The sequence below is a fragment of the Nannospalax galili genome, unplaced genomic scaffold, assembly GCF_000622305.1.
Source record: "Nannospalax galili isolate Female #2095 unplaced genomic scaffold, S.galili_v1.0 scaffold77, whole genome shotgun sequence".
Classification (NCBI taxonomy): Eukaryota; Metazoa; Chordata; class Mammalia; order Rodentia; family Spalacidae; genus Nannospalax; species Nannospalax galili.
Genome location: NW_008341457.1, coordinates 3,169,097 through 3,187,493, shown reverse-complemented (window position 1 = coordinate 3,187,493; position 18,397 = coordinate 3,169,097). Strand labels below are relative to the sequence as shown.

At 54.9% G+C, this 18,397-nt stretch overlaps 2 protein-coding genes across 4 annotated transcripts; both read right to left on the bottom strand.

The window, feature by feature from the left end:
• Positions 1–3,966: 3,966 nt before the first annotated feature.
• Mbd3 (methyl-CpG binding domain protein 3) lies at positions 3,967–12,978 on the bottom strand. 3 transcript variants are annotated; one of them, XM_008837146.3, is made up of 6 exons: positions 12,941–12,978; positions 8,118–8,277; positions 7,743–7,880; positions 6,877–6,967; positions 6,547–6,724; positions 3,967–5,849 (listed from the first exon to the last, which is right to left on the bottom strand). In XM_008837146.3, exons 1-6 carry the CDS (start codon positions 12,961–12,963, stop codon positions 5,669–5,671), a joined length of 771 nt encoding a protein of 256 aa, XP_008835368.1. In that variant the 5' UTR covers positions 12,964–12,978; the 3' UTR covers positions 3,967–5,668. The 3 variants fall into 3 exon arrangements, with proteins under 3 accessions (XP_008835368.1, XP_029421301.1, XP_029421300.1); XM_029565441.1 differs by lacking the exon at positions 12,941–12,978 and adding an exon at positions 12,475–12,763 and having other exon boundaries at positions 8,118–8,295; XM_029565440.1 differs by lacking the exon at positions 12,941–12,978 and adding an exon at positions 12,475–12,692.
• Positions 12,979–14,839: 1,861 nt separating this feature from the next.
• LOC103737315 (cytochrome b-c1 complex subunit 10) lies at positions 14,840–16,706 on the bottom strand. The gene is made up of 3 exons (XM_008837145.2): positions 16,600–16,706; positions 16,004–16,149; positions 14,840–15,006 (listed from the first exon to the last, which is right to left on the bottom strand). Exons 1-2 carry the CDS (start codon positions 16,647–16,649, stop codon positions 16,029–16,031), a joined length of 171 nt encoding a protein of 56 aa, XP_008835367.1. The 5' UTR covers positions 16,650–16,706; the 3' UTR covers positions 14,840–15,006; positions 16,004–16,028.
• Positions 16,707–18,397: the final 1,691 nt, after the last annotated feature.

Here is an 18,397-nt window from a genome sequence, read left to right as displayed (position 1 = left end):
GTCACGTGGACGCCCCGTCCCCGCCCTGGGCGCGGACCTTCTCTGCCCCCTCCTACCCCCATCAGCACCACCCTGGGCGCTCGCACGTGCGGAGGCGCTGCAGGTGGGTCTGTCTGAGGGTTGCGCGGTGGATCCTTGGGGCTCCCGGGGGTCTTGTGTTTCTCCTTCCCAATCCCACCCCAAGCCACGGAGGAACCCCCCACTTCCGCCCAGAACCTAGGGTCCCCTTTTCGCGCCTGGCTCCCGTTGGCCTGTCCCCGACTTCTTTGAGAACAAGACTCCTCCCCGTGCGCTCCTGGAGACCGGGGATTCCTATTCTTGGGTCCCGTTGCCCTTCCCCTGTCCCACCCCAAGTCACGGAGGATCCTCACCCCAACTCTACGCAAAGGTTCCTTTTTGGTGCCTGGCTCTTGCCCCTCCCCCCGTCCCCACGCTCTTTAAGACCGGGACTCCTTCCACTTGCGCGCCTGGGGTCCCGTGTCTCTCCTCTTCTATCTCACCCCCAAGTCGCCATGGAGCCCTCCCTTCTCTGTGCAAAGTTGTGGGGTCCCCTTCCGGTGCCTGGTTCCCACTGGCCTGTCCCTGCTCCCTAGGAGTCGGGCGGTTCCCTCATGAGGACACTGAGGACCCTTTCCTCCCTCACCTCGCGGTTACACCTTACCCCATTCCACCTCCCAGCCACGGTGTACACCCGTCTCTGTTCAAAAACATGGGGTGCTCTTTCCGTGCCTGGCTTCCACCAATCTGTCCCTGCCCTCTTTGAGGCTGGGCTCCTCCCTATGCGCACCTAATGACCTGGGAACTCTCTTCCCCCAACTTCCAGGTCACACCTTGTTTCCCCTTCCCCAACACCCCAAGCCCCTCTGTGTAGAAAAATGTGGGCTCCCCTTCCTGTGCCTAGCTTTCCCGGTCGATCACGCTCTTCTGTAGCCAGAGACTCCTGTGGGCATCTGGGGAATCTGGGGTCCCTCTGCTTGAGACCCTTTGAGGAGAGACCTTGTTTCCCTGCTGCTACTCTCATCCCCCCACTTCCTGGTGCTGGGGACCCCCTGCATGCATGCTCAGGGGCACCCTTCAAAATCTCTCTTAACTTTGACCTTTTGGCCTCCTTGCTCCCTGACTAGGGTCCACAGGAATCCCTTACAGTAGGGCACACCCATCCAACCCACTGTGCACAAACCTGCACCTCTTCCCCAGAGCCAAGCATCCTTTTCACATGAGCCTCTTGGCTCCCTACCCGCCCTGAACCACTCCTGATTTGCCTCTTAGAGCTTGGAGTGCTTCCAGGGACTTGAATGTTCCTCGTGTTCCTATGTACCCCTAGGACTTGGGGTCCCTTGCAATGGAGCCTACCTGTATGTTGCCATCTTGCCCTCTCAGATATTAGCATGGTTCCGTTCCTGGCCAGCCTGAGGTACATGTTCCTCAGTTCAAGCCTCCCCCCATTGCATCCTCCTGGGGACGAAGTAGGCGGGGGGGTAGGTGCCTTCAAAGGTAGACATCTTCACCTGGTGGGGCTTCAGGGGTAGGGAGGTTCCCAGCAGCTGTAGCCACAGCCCACAGTCGCTGGCACCTCCTCATAGGCTGTGAAGGAGGGGCACCCAACCTGTGATCACACCCCCCTCCTTCCAGTGCAGGTGGCTCTTTGCAACTTCTAGGCCAGCCTGGTTTATGTAGTGATATCCTGACTTCCGGGCCAGCCAGGGCTACATAGTGGGACAGGCTCAAAAAAACCCCCAAACCAAACCAAAGTGGATGGTATACACACTTGCAGTCCTTCCTGAGCCCTGGCTCTAACCACCCCAGCACCTCGGATTCTCTTTTGTGCACCCCAGGACTCAAAACTAGTAATATTTTCCCCCGACACCTCATGTATAGCAGCCTGTCCCAGGTGCAGAAACTTCTGTCTGCCCAGGCAGGCATTCAGAGCTTGAGGCACAGGATGAACCTCAGTCACCATTCAGGTGGGTCCTCTGTGTCCTCCCACCATCTGGTGGGCTGCTAAGAGACTAGAGATTCAGAGGCAACAGGGTGTGACTGGGGGTTCAGGGCCACCTGCGGGTGACTTTCCAAGAAATTGAGGGGCTGTAGAAATTATTGTACAAGCCTGTGTTTGAATCCCCAACACCCCTAGAAAAAGCCAGAATGGGCAGTTTGTAATCCCAGCCTTAGGGAAGGAGGGATAGGGGATCCCTGGGACTCGCTGGTCAGCCAAGCCTAGCTGAATCCATCCATGAGCTCTAAGTTCAAAGACACCATTTCAAAACATTGGGCAAAACTGGACATGGTGGGGCAGACTTTTAATCCCAGCAGAGGCTGGTGGATCTCCATGAGTTCCAGGCCAGCCTGGTGTACACAGGGAGTTCCAGGCTAGCTTCAGCTTCATGGAGATGCTATCTCAAAAAGAACAACAAGAAAAGTATATTATGGAACCAGGTCTTTTTGAGACAGGGTCTCCCTGTAGCCCCAGCTGGCCTGGAGCACACCATGTAGACCAAGTTGGTCTTGAACTCACAGAGGCCTGCCTCTGCCTCCCGAGTGCTGGGATTGAAGGTATGCACTGCTACACCTGGCTTTTTTAACTTTTAAAATTATTTTTATGTGTATACGTGTATTGCCTGCATGTAGGTAACTGCACCCGTGTCATACAATACCCTCAGAGGTCAGAAGAGACTGTTGGATCCCCTGGGACTGGAGTTACGGACAGTTGTTAGCTGCCATTTGGGTGATGGGACCCCGAACCCGGGTCTTCTGCAAGAAAAACCAGTGTTCTTAACTGCTGAGCCATCTCTCTAGCCCCCATCAATAAATATTCTTAAAAAGTTAGGCATGGTGGCAAGTGATCCCTGTAGAGTTCTGGGCAGCTACTCTGGCCTACTGATTAGTTCCAAGTCAATAAGAGACCCAGTCTCAAAAGCAGAAGGGGCCTAAGGAATGAAACCTAAGGTTGTCTTCTGACTTCCACATTCTTGTCCATACACATGCATGCACACAATCACACAGAAAAACCAGTAAATAAAATACAAAAGTCAGTGACAGGATGACATCACTGGTGAGGCCTGGGTCCACCCCCAAACCCAAATAAAAGGGGGAGGGGCTGGCAACATGGCTCCGCACATGAAGCTGCTTCCTGTTAAGCCTGACTCAAGAGTGGGACTGAGTAGATGCTTCAAGCCTAGTTCAATAAAAAAATAAATTTAGGGGCTGGAGAGATGGCTAAGCAGTTAAGAATACTGGTTTTTCTTACAGAAGACCCAGGTTTGAAATCCCAGCAGCCACACAGGGCAGCTAACAACTGTCCGTAACTCCAGTTCCAGGGGATCTGATGGCTTCTTCTGTCCTCCGCTGGCATTGCAAGAGAAGGGTGCACTTACATGCAGGCAATACACTCATAAAAAAAATTAAATTTAGCAAGGTGTGGTGTTGGATGCTTTTAGTCCCTGCACTAGGGTGGCAGAGGCAGGTGGATTTCTCCGAGTTCCAGACCAGCTAGGCCTACAGAGACCCTGTCTCAGAAAGACAAAAAAAAAAGTTTAGAGGGGCTGGAGAGCTAGCTCAGAGCACTGACTGCTCTTCTATTAGATCTGGGTTCAATTCCTAACACACACATGGTAGCTAACAACCATCTGTAATTCCAGTTCCAGGGGATCCAACATCCTCTTCTGGCTTCTGCAGACATTGCACACGAGGGAGCATTAAAAAAATATGTATTAATAAAAATTATGTGCATGCATGTATTACCTGTGTGTAGGTGCAATGCCGGAGAACAGAAGAGGCTGTTAGATCCCCTGGGACTGGAGTTACAGTTGTTACCTGCCATGTGGGTGCTGGGATTCAAACCCAGGTCTTCTGCAAGACCAGTGTTCTTAACCGCTGAGCCATTTCTCCAGCCCCACAAGAGTGCACTTATATATACGTAGGCAGCATTCATAATACACAGAAAATACAAATGTATTTGAAATAGTATCCTTTTGAGACATTTATGTAGAAATGTTTTCAAGGGCTGCTCTGCTCTGGATACTACCTCCTATCATAGAACCCCACACTGGATTTTGTGTGCGAGACTCTTGAGTGTGATGTCTTGAATCCCTCCATGTTATGAATATGCTCTTGTTCATAGCCAAGTAATATTCCAGGCAGCGGGAGGTCACTTGAATGCATTTTTGCATCCTGGCTTAATAGGCTCCAGTCCCCCTCAAAAGCTAAGGACCCCTGCCCAGAAAAGTGCCCTGCCCCCTCATGTCTTCTGTTACGGTGGCTTACTGAAGGACTGACATAACTGCTGAGGGGACAATGAGGTGTTCTGGTCAAACATCAGCTCCATCCTGGGATCGGTACAGCAGGGCACATGGGTGGAAGATGCTGGGTACCTGGTTTGTGGAAGGACTTGGCTGAACAGAGGTACCCATCCCATATCCTGTCAAAGCCATTTACATTCTATGGTCAGTGCCACCTGGCTAGGGTGTTCTTAACCCCACTGCAAGGGACCTGTGGGGCCCAAGGGAGGCCAGAAGCCATGGCTGCCCTTTTGACTGAGGTTTCACCCTAAAGGCCTCTCACTGACATCTGACCCATCTCCTGGGCACTCACAGCCCAGGCCTGGAACCCATTTTTGGCTGCAAAGGGGTCCCTAACCAGACACTGCATCGTGTTACCTGGCCTGTTGGTCTAGTGAATGCCTGAGCCTGGTGTTTGGGGTGGGGGCTGTCTTCATGGTGGGACCTGTGGACCCCACTAGAGGTCCTGGGTCCAGCAGCTCATAAAATACCCCATATGGGAGGGGAGATAGAATGGTAATGATGGGGGTTCTGGGGTACCCCAGGCTTCTTGTCAGGGCCTCACTGCATGGTCATAGGTTAGTGTACTTTGGAGGGGTCAAGTGGCCAGGGTTGGCCACTCAGGTCTGGGGCTGGAGAGCTACCTTGTCCCCAGGTAATGACCTAGGCCTTCATCGTTCTGGAGCCTTCCCACCCCTCTCCCAGGGGATGGAGGCTGTGGCACCAACTGCAGAGGCACTGGCTGCACCCTGAAGCTGTTATCTCTACCCCTGGCACGTGGGGTGTGAAGGAGGAGGGTCCCCAAAGGTCTCGACAGCTTGGGTTTGGCATGGGTTCTACAGGGCCCAGGCAGCAGGGCCATGGCTCACAGGGTGGAGTCAGAATCGGCAGAGGGTCCCACCATCCCTTTATTGATGCACGACTTCCTGTGGCTATCAGCCCTTAGCTCCAGTGTGCAGGGCACTTCAGTGCAGCACAGGCAGGGTAGAGACAGCCACGTGTGTGTTTAGAACCTTCCCTCAGCTGCTGGAGCTCAAGGCTCCTTGGTGCCTGGCAGAGCCTCTTCCTATGAGGAGCCAGGAAGCCATAGGACCCTACTGGCCTCCATGTTGGGCCAGTGGCCTTGAGTCCTCTATGGCCTCTGCCAGGCAGGGCAGGGGCATGCATGTCCAGCGCCCGCAGGTGGGCTGTGTCTCAGGGCTCCTGGCACTGAGCTGGGAGGAGGCCTTGGGGAGGACAGAGGCCGACCTCCCAGTGGTCCCCACCTGGTCCAGGCGAGGCTGAGCATCTGGAAAGGACAGGATGGGACACTGAAAGCCACCTGAATAGAAATGGGGGCCAGGCTCTTCAGCAGCACAGGCATGGCACGCACCCTGCCACCCTGACCTGAGCTAGACACGATCAGGCTCAGCCTCCGGCTCCTCCTCATTGTCCTCCTCATCATCATCAGCACAGGCCTTGTCCAGTGGCGCTTCCCCATCTCGGGCCAGCTCCTCCACGTGGGCCAGCATGTCAGCCATCAGCGCCTCCTCCAGGCGCTTGCGTACCTGCTGCACCAGCTCCTCCTGCTTCCTGTGGACATGTGGGGTGATGGGGCTGGGAACACAGGCAGACAGCCCGGGCCCCAGGGATACGTAGGCTGCTGGTGCAGGCTTGGGGCCCCAGAAACCCATGGAATTGATCCATGGCTTGTGGTTACCAGCTCAGCCCACACCCTCATGCACTGTTCACGATGCACACAACCTGGACTGTCACAATCCCCAGGCTTGCCAGGTGTCCCTGCAGTGTCAGTAGCCTGCCTGTGACAGTTCATGAGTAGGTACCACCACCAAGGAGCAGTGTCCCTCCCTCCCTTCTTGTTGCAACACAAACAGGGCTAGGATACTGAGGTGGAGACCAGTCACAGCCATCACTCCCCCTCAGTGGGAAGAACCTGGGTTCAGCCCAGCCTGGGTGAAGTCCCCAAGGTCCCTGCTGCCTGAGCTGGACCAGACCTCAAACACACTGGATGTTTTTCTTTAGGGCTCTTGGTATGCCCTTCAGGTACCTGCTTCCCTCCCGAGGCCACGCTGGGATCCCCAATTTCCCCCAGCTTGTGGTGGTTGTCTCTGCTACACAGACTGTACCCTACTGCACTCCCATTCCCCATCCATTCCCACAATCCATTCCCACAGTGGCAGAAAGTGCCGCCTTTATTCTAGCATGATCCTGAGAGGTCTCCTAGCCATGGCTGACTGCAGAAAAACCTGGGGAGAGGTGCAGCAGTTACCTGATGTCATCGTCGGTCACCATGAAGGCCTTACACAGTGGTTGTGTGGTGTTCAGCCACACACCTGGGTTCTTTTCCACAGCAGCTGATAGCTGCCCAGTGATGGGCAGGGTGCTGGTGTGCAGGGCACTGGCAATGGCTGACAGCAGGGTCTCATCTGTGCAGCCTGGGCCCACCCCTGGAGGGTGACAGGGTGGGGTCACAGGAGGCCACCCTTCCCACAGGAAGCTGGGTCACATGGCCAGCACAGCTTTAATCCCAGAACTCTGTGGGTTGTAGGCCAGCCTGGTCTTAAGAGCCCCCATTCTGCAGCCCTCCCCTGCCACTCACCCTGAAGGCCCTTGGGCAAATCCATGGTCCTGACCAATTCCTCAGCAATGTCAAAGGCGCTCAGGCCACTCAGTTTCTTCTCCCAGAACAGCTATGGGGCAGGAAGGAGTGGAGCAGGAGATCACAGGTGGGAGCATCAAGCCTCTTACCCCTTCACTGAGAAGGAATAGTCACCTCCCCTTCCCGCCTTCCCTTCTTCAGTGGCAGTCACACCCAGTGCCTCGGGATGTTTACAAATAAGGCCTAGGCCTTTGTTCTCTAGTGGAAGGTAGTCTACAGGTTGGGATCCTCCAGCCTGAGCCTCCCAAGTGGCAGGCAAGTGCACCACAACCTAACCCCATCCCTGGCCCTACCAGTTCTCTCTTGTTTTTTGAAACTGGGTCTCTGTACCTGTAAATGCCCTGTGTAGTCCAGCCTAACCTGGATCTCAGAGAGCCACTTTCCTCTACCTCTGGGATTAAAGGTGTACTCCACCACACCTGGCCAGGTCTTTATTTTGGGCCAGAGACTTATGTAACTAGGCTGGGTGTGGTGGTACATTTCTTTAATCCCCACTGGGGAAGCAGAGGCAGGCAGATCTCTGTGAGTTCAAGCCCAGCCTGGTCTACATATTTTAGGTCTAGGCCAGCTGGGGTTACAGGGAGACCCTGTCTCAAAAAGACCAAAAAAAAAACCCCAAAAAACCAGTGGTATAGGATCCTCAGCACTTTGTAAGAAAAGATTTTGGGGCTGCTGCTGTGGCTCTGGGGCCTAGCATGTGCAAAGGGGCAGGGTGTGTTCCATCCTTAGGGGATGAGGAAGATGAGGGGAAGAGAGAGTTAGCAGGTCTTGGGGATCCCCAGGTCAGGCCCTGGTGCGGGGCTTACCTGGCGAGGCTGGTCCACGGCCTTTTGTGGGTCACTTTTGACCTTGTTGCTTGGGTGATTGGTGACCTTGGTCACCGGTTGCTTGAAGATGGAGGCCGTCTGGCGCACAGGCAGCGCTGTGTTCAGGTCGGGTTTTCCCTGCGGGGAGTAGACGCTGCAGCGGGCCGCCCCAGTGGGGGTCCAGGGCAGGTGGGGAGCACCTGGGGCGCCGCGGGCAGAGGCCTGCGAAGTGCAGGGTGGGTGCTGGGGCTCTGGGGCCCAGGTCTTCCTCATCCCTGTCCGTTGCATGCCTCTGCCAGCCGGAGGGGGATTGCCTGTACGGCGATGGCGGCTAACCTTGCTGGCGGCCCCGCCCCATGACGTCACCCAGCTCACCTTGACCTGGTTGGAGGAGTCGTAGCGCACGCGCTGGCGACTCTTGTTCATCTTGTTCAGGAGCATCTTGCCAGTGCGGAAGTCGAAGGCGCTCAGGTCCATGGAGCCGCCCAGGTAGCGCGCCAGCTGTGGCTTGCTGCGGATTTTCTTCCCGCTGGGGCTGCGGGAGAGGAGCGCACTGGCGTGGGCGGGACCCATGAGACACCCTGCCCTCCACCCTGGGCCTCCCCTCCCGGCCTCAGGTTCACTTTGAAGAGAGAACCCCCCTGCCACCACCACCAAGAAAAGCAGAGAATGCCAGCCCTAGGGAGCCTCCCAAGCTGAGGAGGTCAGAGGCCAGTCTGCACCTCAGGAATCCTGAATTTGTAGAGCTACAGTTGCATGCATGCATGGATTCATTCAATCTCCTTTAGTTTAGGTAGAAACGTAGAAAAGGACGGCCTTGAACTCCCAACCCCCTGCCTCCAGCTCCTGAGTGTTGGAATTATGGGTGATAGGCCAAGCAGGGGGCAAAGAACCCAGGGTTTCAAGCATGTGAGCGCTCTACCCACTGAGCCCGGGGTCCTTTTATTTGGGGGGGGGATGTTCCAGACAGGGTCTCCCTATAGCTCCAGATGGCCTGTAACTATGTTAACCAGGCTGGCCTCAATCTACAGGGATCCTCCTGCCTCTGCCTCCAGGGTGCTGGGATTAAGGGCGTATCTTTTTATTTTGGGTTAGTGTCTTACATAGCCTAGGCTGGCCTCAAACATGCTGTATAGCCCAGGCTGGACCCCCAGTTCCTGGATCCTCCTCTCTCCACCTTCCAAAGTGCTAGGTCTGTGGGTGTGCCACAGCCTGCCCTGATTATAGGTATCTTCAGTCATGTGAGTCCAAGCTTACAGGCGAGGGAACCCTTAAACCGAAGCACCTCTTTCAAGGGTGTCCGGGAAGGCCCCAGCCCAAGTATACTGAATGCTCAGAGCAGTGTGACAGCCTGAACAGTCTCCACCACATGCTGGAGTATTACTCAGCCATAAAGAGGAACAAGGCTCTACCACAAATTACAGGGTGGAGGGAGCATGGGTGCTCAATGAGTCCCAAAAGGCCAGTGTGGGACTCCATGACAGGCGATTCCACAAAGACAATGGGCATGGAGGTCATGGTTGCACAATTCTATGAATAAAGTAAAAGTCACTGAACATGACAGACTTTAAGTATAAGCAAACTGTATGTGATCACCAGTAAAGCTGTCAGGAATGGTTATAGGGCTGGAGTAGGTCTCAGTGAGCACTTGCCCAGAGTGAGCAAGGCCAAAGGGTCCTTGGGCACTGGGTGGGTGGGGAGGCTCCAGCAGACCCTCCCTAGGCAAGCTGTACACTCTACTAACAATCACTGTTTACAACCTGAGACTGGGGGCTCAGGGTTGACCTTCCCTGCTGGAAACCTTTAGGGTAAGATCCCAGATATGGGCTTAGGATCTTCTCCCCCAGGAGGAAAGGAACTTGCCAGTGCAGAGGATCACAGGGAAACACCTGCCTGCCTGCCTGCTCAGCACAGCCCTGCTTCTCCTGCAGGGTGGACACTCTGGGTTCAGCACAGGGCCCAGAGGCTGTTTCTTGCTGTTGTGAAAGCCCAGAGCACCTGGGCTGACACTAAAATAGCCCACAGGCCTGGGGTAGAAAGCCCATCATGCTGCCCCAGGCTTCAGGTAGAGCTCTGGTACGGGAACCACACACAGGACTCTGATCAATAGTTGCTTAGGGGTTGGGGAGGGAGTGCAGAGCAGTGGAAGGTAAAAGGATCCTGGGGTTTTTGTTTTTTTAAAGATGGCCTCATGAAGCCCAGGCTGGCCTCAAATTTCCTTATGGAGCCAAGCCAACCCTGAATTCCTGATCTTCCTGCCTCTACCTCCTGAGTGCTGGGATAACATGCCACCCTGGCCTATACAGCAAAACCTTGTCTCAAAACATAAATTAAATCCAAGTCAAAAGACAGGTAGTGGCCTGGACTGGAAGGTGGGATGTGACTTCATGGGGGCTGCACCAGGAAGCACCATGACACAATGAATTGGCTCTCCTTTCTGACACTGGTTTCCCAAGTCTAACACAGAAGAATCCTTGACAGTTTAGAGTACAAAGTGAAGATTTAAGGAGCCATATGGGTGGGGCTCCCCAGCTGGGGTCTGGCTCAGCCATGCCCCCCACCCATGAGGCCCCAAGTCTGGTGACTCAGTGTAGTGACATGCGTTGTCATCACATGGAAAGGTGTTGGGCAGCATTCATGGCTATCCTGGGGGCACATTTACCATCTCAAAGCTGTCCCACCAGGCACCCCATATGAGCCTGACACCTCCTGAGCCTCAGATCCTTAGGCTGCAGGGCAATTAAGAAAGGCCCAGTTGTGGAGATGTACGTTTTAATCCAGGCACTCTGTAGACAGAGGCATCTCTGAGAGACAGAGGCCAGCTTGGTCTACATAGCAAGTTCCAGGCCATCAGGGGCTAGAGGGAGACCCTGTCTCAAAATACCAAAAACAACAAAGGCCCTGGGGGCTGTGATAGAGGGTGCTGGGAACTGTCCCTGGTGGATTCTGGTCTGAGGGCTCCTTCACAGGGCAGAAACCCAAAGCTGCATCCATACAAGGCCAGTCTGCAACTCTAATAATGAAAGCCTAAAACGACAGGGTCTTAGGTACCTACCCCACATTCTTAGAGACCAAGGGCCCCACCCCTCTTTGCAGCCCAGTGGGAACCTAAGTTGATCCTGAAGTTTAGTTTGCAAACCTGAGGACCCCCCCCCCCCCCACAAACGGAGAAGGCTGGAGCACCTGGGCATATGGAGCAAGGGGCATTCCCCTACTTGGGCTCCACACCCCCACCCTTAAACAATAAGGAGCGACTCCACCTGGCTCAGAAAGCATATGCTAGGGATACAGCCCAGGAAGACAGCACTGGCCTAGCACGTGCAAAAGGCCCAGGGTTCCATCCCCAGCACTGAAAAAACAAGCAAGCAGCTGGGGAACACAAGAGCAGGTGTACAGGTCTCGGCTGCAGTAACGGAAGCCTCACTCTCCTAACAGGAAACTAAGGGGCATCAGGCATGATACCACATGTCAGACATCCCAGTACTTGGGACTCTGGTCGAAATAGTGAGTTCTAGGCTAGCAAGACCCTGTCTTTGAGAAAACAAAGGGGAGGGGAAAGCGCAGCTGGAGAGATGGCTCTGGTTAAGAGCACTGGCTGCTCTTGCAGAGGGTCTAGGTTCAGTTTCCAGCACACAAGGGGTTGGCTAACAACTGTAACTCCTTCATTCCAGAAGATCCCACACCCTCTTCTTGCCTCCATGGACATTGCACGCAAGGGCACGCATATATAGCAAAACACTCATACATAAGAACAAAACTTTTTTTTTTTTTGGTCTTTTTGGGACGGTCTCCCTGTAGCTCCAGCTGTCCTGGAACTCATGTAGACCAGGCTGGCCTTGGGAACTCACAGAGATCCGCTTGCCTCTGCCTCCCGAGTGCTGGGATTAAAGGCGTACCCCACCACGCCCGGCTTATAAAAAATTTTTTAAACAAAATGAAAGCTAAATGGTTACTGGACTCAGAGCTGGTGACAGATGTCAGTCAAGAGTGGATACGACTGGAGAAGTGCAAGGGCCTTGCAATAATCCCAAAACTGGGAGGTACTTTGCAAAAAAAAAAAAGGAGCTAAGGAGTCCAACCCACCCTAGGCAAGTCTGGTGAAGACACTGATTTGGATTTCCAAGCAGGTGCATCCCGCATCTTCCCGCCCAACTCCCAGAAAACCCACTATGTCTCCCGCATTCTTGGGTCACAGGGACAACTCCGCCCACACCCTCGCTTCCCAGCGGCGTCTGCCCAAGCCAGGCGCCCCTAGCGCAGAGCCCGCGGTCCCCGAGGCCACAGAGGACAAAAGATCCCGCCGCAATCAAGGTACCGGCCACGCGGCGAGAGCGGAGTCACTGCGCGTGCGCACTGGGCTACCAATGATAATAGGGCGCACGCGCGCAGAGGGACAGACAAAACTGAGGGGCGCACGCGCACTAGGCGACACGCCGAGAGGCCCGAATGTACACTGGGCTACAAGCCACAAACAGCGCATGCGCACTAGGCGACACGCCAGACAGCGCATGCGTACTGTCGCCAGCGAGTCCACATGCTCCGGCCCGCACTAGGGGCGCCCGGGCCACCGCAAAGGCCGCTGGGAGGCGCCCGTTAGGGCCCTGCGCGGCCGGCGCGCTCATTCACCTATAGTAAAAGACATCCCTGTGGCCGGCCGACAGCCCCGACCTCCTGGGCACTTCTTCCCTCTCCCAGCCCTGCGGGAGCGCCGGACACTCCCACCTTCTCCCCCCTCTCCCGCTCCATTGCGCCCCGGCTCCCCCGCCCGCCTCCGGGCCCGCCGTCGCCGCTGCCGCTGCCGCCGCCGCGACCCCCAAGCTCGTCGCCGCTTCGGCTGCCACCGCCGCCAGTCACCGCGGCTGTTCCGAGCCGCGGACCCCCTCCCTCCGCCCCCAGCCGGGCGCGCGCCGGCTTTGCCACCCTCTCGGCCCCCTCCCCGCGCTCCACAGCCCCCGCTGTGGGGGGGGGCGCTCCGCCCACCCTCCCGCGCGTGGGGTTCGTCTGCGCAGCCGCGGAGGAGGCCCCACCTCCACTCCCTAGCCAGACCCGTTTCACGAAGGTCTGAACTCTTTAAGCAAACGTAAAAGGCCAATCAGAGTTCGTGGGTCGTATCTGGGCATGCGCATTGGTGGCTCCTCGCGCGTTGGCCTTCACTACGGCGGTGACCAATCAGGGCGCGCGTGTTCCTGTCCACGCACCTTAGACAACGCCTCCGCAGCATTCACATTGAGGCAATAGGTCCGGGACCACGGTGAGCGACTGCGCAGCCGCAGCCTAGGGCCCGCCCCATTGCGGAGGGACCAATCCGAGTACACAAGATCTGTCTGCCTACCTTTGACTCCGCCCCCCCAACGCACCTGCCAGTGACAGATCTGCGGTGGTGGGTAGGTTTGCGCAGCCGCAGGCTCAGCACCGCCCCCGCTGCCTTTGTAAGGCCCTGTCGCCGGCGGCGTGGCCAATCAGAGCGCGGCACTCACCTCCGCAGCCGAACACGCGGCTGTGCCACGGGACTCTCCCGGTGACCGACCACCAGGCCGGTTTCCTGGCAAAGGGGAGTGGGCTCCAACGCTGCAATGGAGGCCACGCCTCTCAGCGGCGTAGCCAATCAGCGCGACAAGAAGCAAATTGCTGTCGCGCCTGCGCGCTCAGCTATGCTGGCTCGAGTCTCATGTAGTCCAGGCTAGCCTCAAACCCGTGGCAATCTTGCCTCAACCTCCACATTGTTGGGGTCTGAGGCGTGCGCCAACTGCACCCAGCAGTATTTATGTTTTTGTGAGTCAGGGTCTCCTGTAGCCCCATCTCGCCTGGAACTCGCTATGTAGCCCTGGCTGGCATGGATCGCATAGAGAGCCACCTGTCTGCCTCCTGAGTGCTGGAGGCTGAAGGTGTGCACCACCAAGTCCAGCATTACTTTTTATTTTAAGACAAGGTTTCACAAGTTGATTCAGGCAGGAATAAACCTCCTGCCTCAACCTCTTAAATAGCTGGAATGATAGGCCTGGTTTTCTTTTACCTTTTGGAGACGGGGGATCTTGCAGCCCGGGTTGTCCTCATTATATAGTGGAGGACTTCCTTGACCTCCTGATCGTCCTGCCCCAATGCTAGGAGGGCAGGAGAGTCAAGTACATCCAGTTTTTTTAAAAACTTTATTTTTTTGGGGGGGGTCTTTATGAGACAGGGTAGCACCAGCTGACTCTGGAGTGCTAGGACTAAAGGCCTGTGCCACCATGCTGGGCTTTAAAAAACTTTAAAAAATATATATTTAAATAATATTTTATGTGTATGAGTGTTTTGCCTGCATGTGTATAAGTGCACCCGTGTCATGCAGTGCCCTCAGAAGTCAGAAGAGGGCATGAGATTCCCTGAACTGGAGTCATGGAAGGTTGCTAATGCTATGTGGGTGCTGGGAACTGAACCTGGGGCCTCTGAAAGAACAGCCAGTACTCTTAATGGCTGAGTCACCTCTCCAGTCCACATCCAGGCTTTTTTGAGACAAGAAGTCACTATACAGCACAGGCTGCTCTCAAATTCACAACAGCCCTACTGAGGCAGTCTACACGGTCTATAGCTCCAGCTCCACGGGATCAGACACCACTTTCTGGCCTCCATGGGCACTCCAGACACATGGTGCACATACATACATGCAAACACTCATAACACAAGAAACGAATAAACAAGAACGGGCTGGAGAGCTGACTCAGCCATTACAAGAGCACTGGTTACTCTTGCAGAGGGCTCAAGTTCAATTTCCAGCACCCACATGGCAACCAAAAACCATCCACATAACTCCAGTTCCAGGGGATCCACCACCCTCTTCTGGCCTCTGCACTTACATGCATGGAGGCAAAACACTCATAAAACAAATATAAAAGCTATTTTTTAAAAACCAGGAGCATCATGTTCCAGTGGGTTGTAGTAGCTATGAAGGACCCTATCTCAGAAAATGGGAAAACCATAACGCCATTCAGATTGAGGGGTGACGGTGGGTGTTGGGTGTGGACAGCGGTGGAGGAGAGGAATGCAGCAAACACTCCATGCTGTGGACCCTCTCCCAGATTCCCAAACTTTGGGGGTTGAAAGGATCCTTCAGTCAGGGAAGTGATGGGGCAGGTATGAGACCTTGCTTTAATGCTACATGCATCAAGACATCCCAAGTGTCCATGAAGGAACAGGACCCCCGGCAGGGCCCTGCAGGCTTCCTCTGGGTCCTCCACACGGCTAGGTGGCTCCAGGCTGTTCCAAAGGCTGCTGTGTGGCGTGTCACCTGGGAAATGGGACAATGCATGGTGGTGAGCTGAGAACATGGGGCATTGGCTCTGGGGCAGCCCAGGGACTCCAAGCCTCAGACACACTGAGTAAATCTGAAGGGGGCAGCTCTGGGTTCTGAGTGTGAATGATGCTGCTAAGCATCATAGAATTCACAAGGTCCTTATCTGTGAGATGGAATGAGATGTCTGCAGAGTGAGCTCCATCGATAAAGTGCCTGCCACACAAGAATGAGGACCCGAGTTTGGTCCTGTGTCCATGGGAAAAGGTAGGCGTGGTAGAACACACCTAAAACTGCAGCACTTAGCATGAGGCAGATCCCAGCTACTCACTGGCTGCCAGTCTTGCCTAATAGGTGAGCTCCAAGTTCAGTGAGAGACCTTATATATTGAAAAAAAAAATGTGGGGCTGGAGAGCTACTAAGAGCACTGGTTACTCTTGCAGAGGATCCCTGTTCTCTTCCCAGGGCATTGCACACAATTGGTGCACTTGCATATATGCAGGCAATAAACTCATATACATACATGAACGAGAAAAAAAAATACAGTGGAGAGGAAGACCCAACCTTCACCTGTGGCTCCACACATGAACGTGTGTACACACACACACACATACACAAGGATGGGGCGTGAGTGTTCTACACAGGACTGTTCCAGGGCAAGAAGCTATTCAATCAAGGTCAGCTGATAAAGAGTCACACAGAACAAATGCCCCCAGTGCATGCAGGGAGACCACTGCAGAGGCCAGTCTTGACTCTCTTGTCTGTAGAATGGGGTGTCTGTCCCGCATGGCACTGGGGCAAAGGTTCTGCTTGGCCTTCTGGACTGAAGGAAACTTCCAGCCACAACTCCATGAGCAGCTGCGGACCCTCGAGGTAGGCACTCTTGGGGTCTTGGATTCCTTGCTGTCTAAATTCGGCCCCCACCCCTACCCCCTCGCCCCCGGGTCAGGTACTACCACAGCCAGGTGGAGCCTTCCCGAATCAAAGAACTCACCGAGAGGCCCGAGGAGGGTGGCTGCTTAATCATCCTGCTTAAATTTGCCATTGATGTAGGGCACCCAGTCCAAGATCAGCCGCCAGTCTGTAGCCCACACCAGCCCCACAGTGCCTACGGCACCCCACATGCTGGCCGTGGGGATCCTGGAAGTGGGAAGAGGTTGTCAGCTCCAGCTGGGAGTTGTCCTTAGAGAGCCATCTCCCACGCTGCCCTGGCCAACCGGGGTGCTGGAGCAATCAAACCTCCACAATGCTCAGCCTCCCCAGTACCCAGCCCACAGGACAGGTTAAGGCCGGGTATGCCTGTCATCCCAGCACGCGGGGGCAGATCTGTGAGATCGAGGCCAGTCCGGTCTACATTGCGAGTTCCAGGCCAGCCGGGGGCAAAGTTGGAGTCTGGGTTCAGGGCTTCAGGAGCCCAGACTACCTGCCCAAGGCTCCCCAGGTCAGTATGGGTAAACCGAGGCTTGGAGCCACTCAGACAAGGGGTAAGGGTGCCGAGGGTCCGACTCCGGATCCCACCTGCACCGTATCCTGGAGGGGTGCGCTTCTGTGCACACGCACATTGACTGAACACATGGGTGGGCTCCTCACCAGTTCTTGGCCAGTTCCCTGTAGCGCGGCCCAAGGAACCTGCTCAGCATCGCGGCAAGATCCGGACTCTCAGGGTCACACTGTTCCCCCGCCCCCACAGCACTGCGCATGTGCAGGGCGCATGCGCAAAGGGAACGCGCGCACTTGCACTTGATAGCTCGCCATTGGCCGGGAAGACAATGAAGGCCACTTCCGGGAGATACAAGGTCTTAGACGCTGCCTTTGTGAGCTGGGCTTCCAGCCTAGGCAGTGTGCAAAGCCTTTTGAATCTGAGGTCCGAGTGGACCCTGGTTGCTTGGCTCCCGGCATTGTGGCCTAAGAGGTTTCAAGGGTAACTGTGAGCCTGTAGCCTGAATCTGATAACTTTGGTCTTTTTGTTCCTGTTTTTGAGGCAGGGTCTGTGTAGCCCAGGCTGGCCTGGAACTCACTATGTAACTGCCCAGTGAATTCTCCTTTTGGGACTGCCTAGTCCATGTTCCTGGACATATGAACCAAAAAGCCGAGCCCGTTAAGGGTCTGACTGGCATGTCTGTGGAATTCTTTCTACTGTGAGTCTAATGGTCAGCAACACTGTGAGACACAAAAACTATCCCTCTGCTCAGGGATGTGGTTTCTGGCCGGCCAGTATCTTTAGATAGGGACTAATGAAGGCAGATCTCAGGGGCTGGATTTAACTTTTCAAAGTGTTTTTTGAGACAAGGTCTCCCGGTAGCCCCAGCTGGCCTGGAACTATGTACACCAGGCTGGCCTCAAACTCAAGAGAGCTGCCTGCCTTTGCTTCCAGAGTGCTGGGATTAAAGGTGTGTGCCATCATGCCCACCTCAGTGTTATTTTTATGTGTATTCGTGTTTGCCTGCATTGAGTGCATCCATATCATGCAGTGCCCACGGAGGCCAGAGGGCGTCCGCTCCCCTGGAACGGGAGTTACAGAAGGCTGGTAGCTGCCATGCTCGTGTTGGGGCCTCTTTTTTTTTTTTTTTTCAGACAGGGTCTCCCTGTAGCCCCAGCTGTCCTGGAACTCACTATGTAGACCAGGCCAGCCTGGTCTCACAAAGATCCACCTGCCTCTATCTCCCAAGTGCTGGGATTAAAGGTGCGCGCCACCACACCTGGCCAGCACCTGGGTCCTCTTAACTGCAAGAGTTCTTAAATGCTGAGCTAGCTCTCCAGCCCCAGGTTGGGTGTAATTTCTGTCATTTTCTCTGAACTAGGGATTCTAGAGTTGGGGAACTCAACAGACCATTTCCTCTGGCAGACTCTTGAAAGACTGGATGTTGGGCCTCGGGAGATGGATCAGTGGTTAAAATGTTTTCCACAAGTGCAGGAGGACCTGAGTTTGAATCCACAGCATCCACATAGAATTCCAAGTGTGGTTCTGCCTTGAAATCCCACGGCTAGGGAGGCAGACAGCCACATGTAGCAGATTAGCTTTAAGATCAGTGAGAGATGCTGTCATGAAAGAGGTGAAGAGCAATGCAAGATGACCCCGTTACCCACCTTTGGCCTCCGTGCACAGACACAAATATTTTTTCTCCCTACAGCCCCAGCTGGTCTGGAACTCTATGCAGATCAGGCTAACTCCACAAAGATTTGTCTGACTGGCACAGGCCAGGCCCTGGACTCATTTGCATCTGAGGTGGGGAGGGGACACAGGCCTTCAGTCCCTACTTTTTGCCTGGCCTTGGTTGGATATCCTTAGGTCAACACTGGGTTTTTGGAATGCTACTTTAATCACCTTGCAGATGGTGAAACACGACGCAGAGTTCTAGAAATAGCAAGAGACAGGAGACTTTTATAC

Coding starts and splice junctions, on each gene's coding strand:
- LOC103737315 (XM_008837145.2), bottom strand. CDS start 16,649: ATGCTGAGCAGGTTCCTTGGGCCGCGCTACAGGGAACTGGCCAAGAAC. Junction 16,150..16,599: donor AGGGAACTGGCCAAGAACTG/GTGAGGAGCCCA, acceptor TCCCACTTCCAG/GATCCCCACGGCCAGCATGT.
- Mbd3 (XM_029565441.1), bottom strand. Junction 7,881..8,117: donor ACTCCTCCAACCAGGTCAAG/GTGAGCTGGGTG, acceptor TACTCCCCGCAG/GGAAAACCCGACCTGAACAC. Junction 5,850..6,546: donor GTGACCGACGATGACATCAG/GTAACTGCTGCA, acceptor ACATGTCCACAG/GAAGCAGGAGGAGCTGGTGC.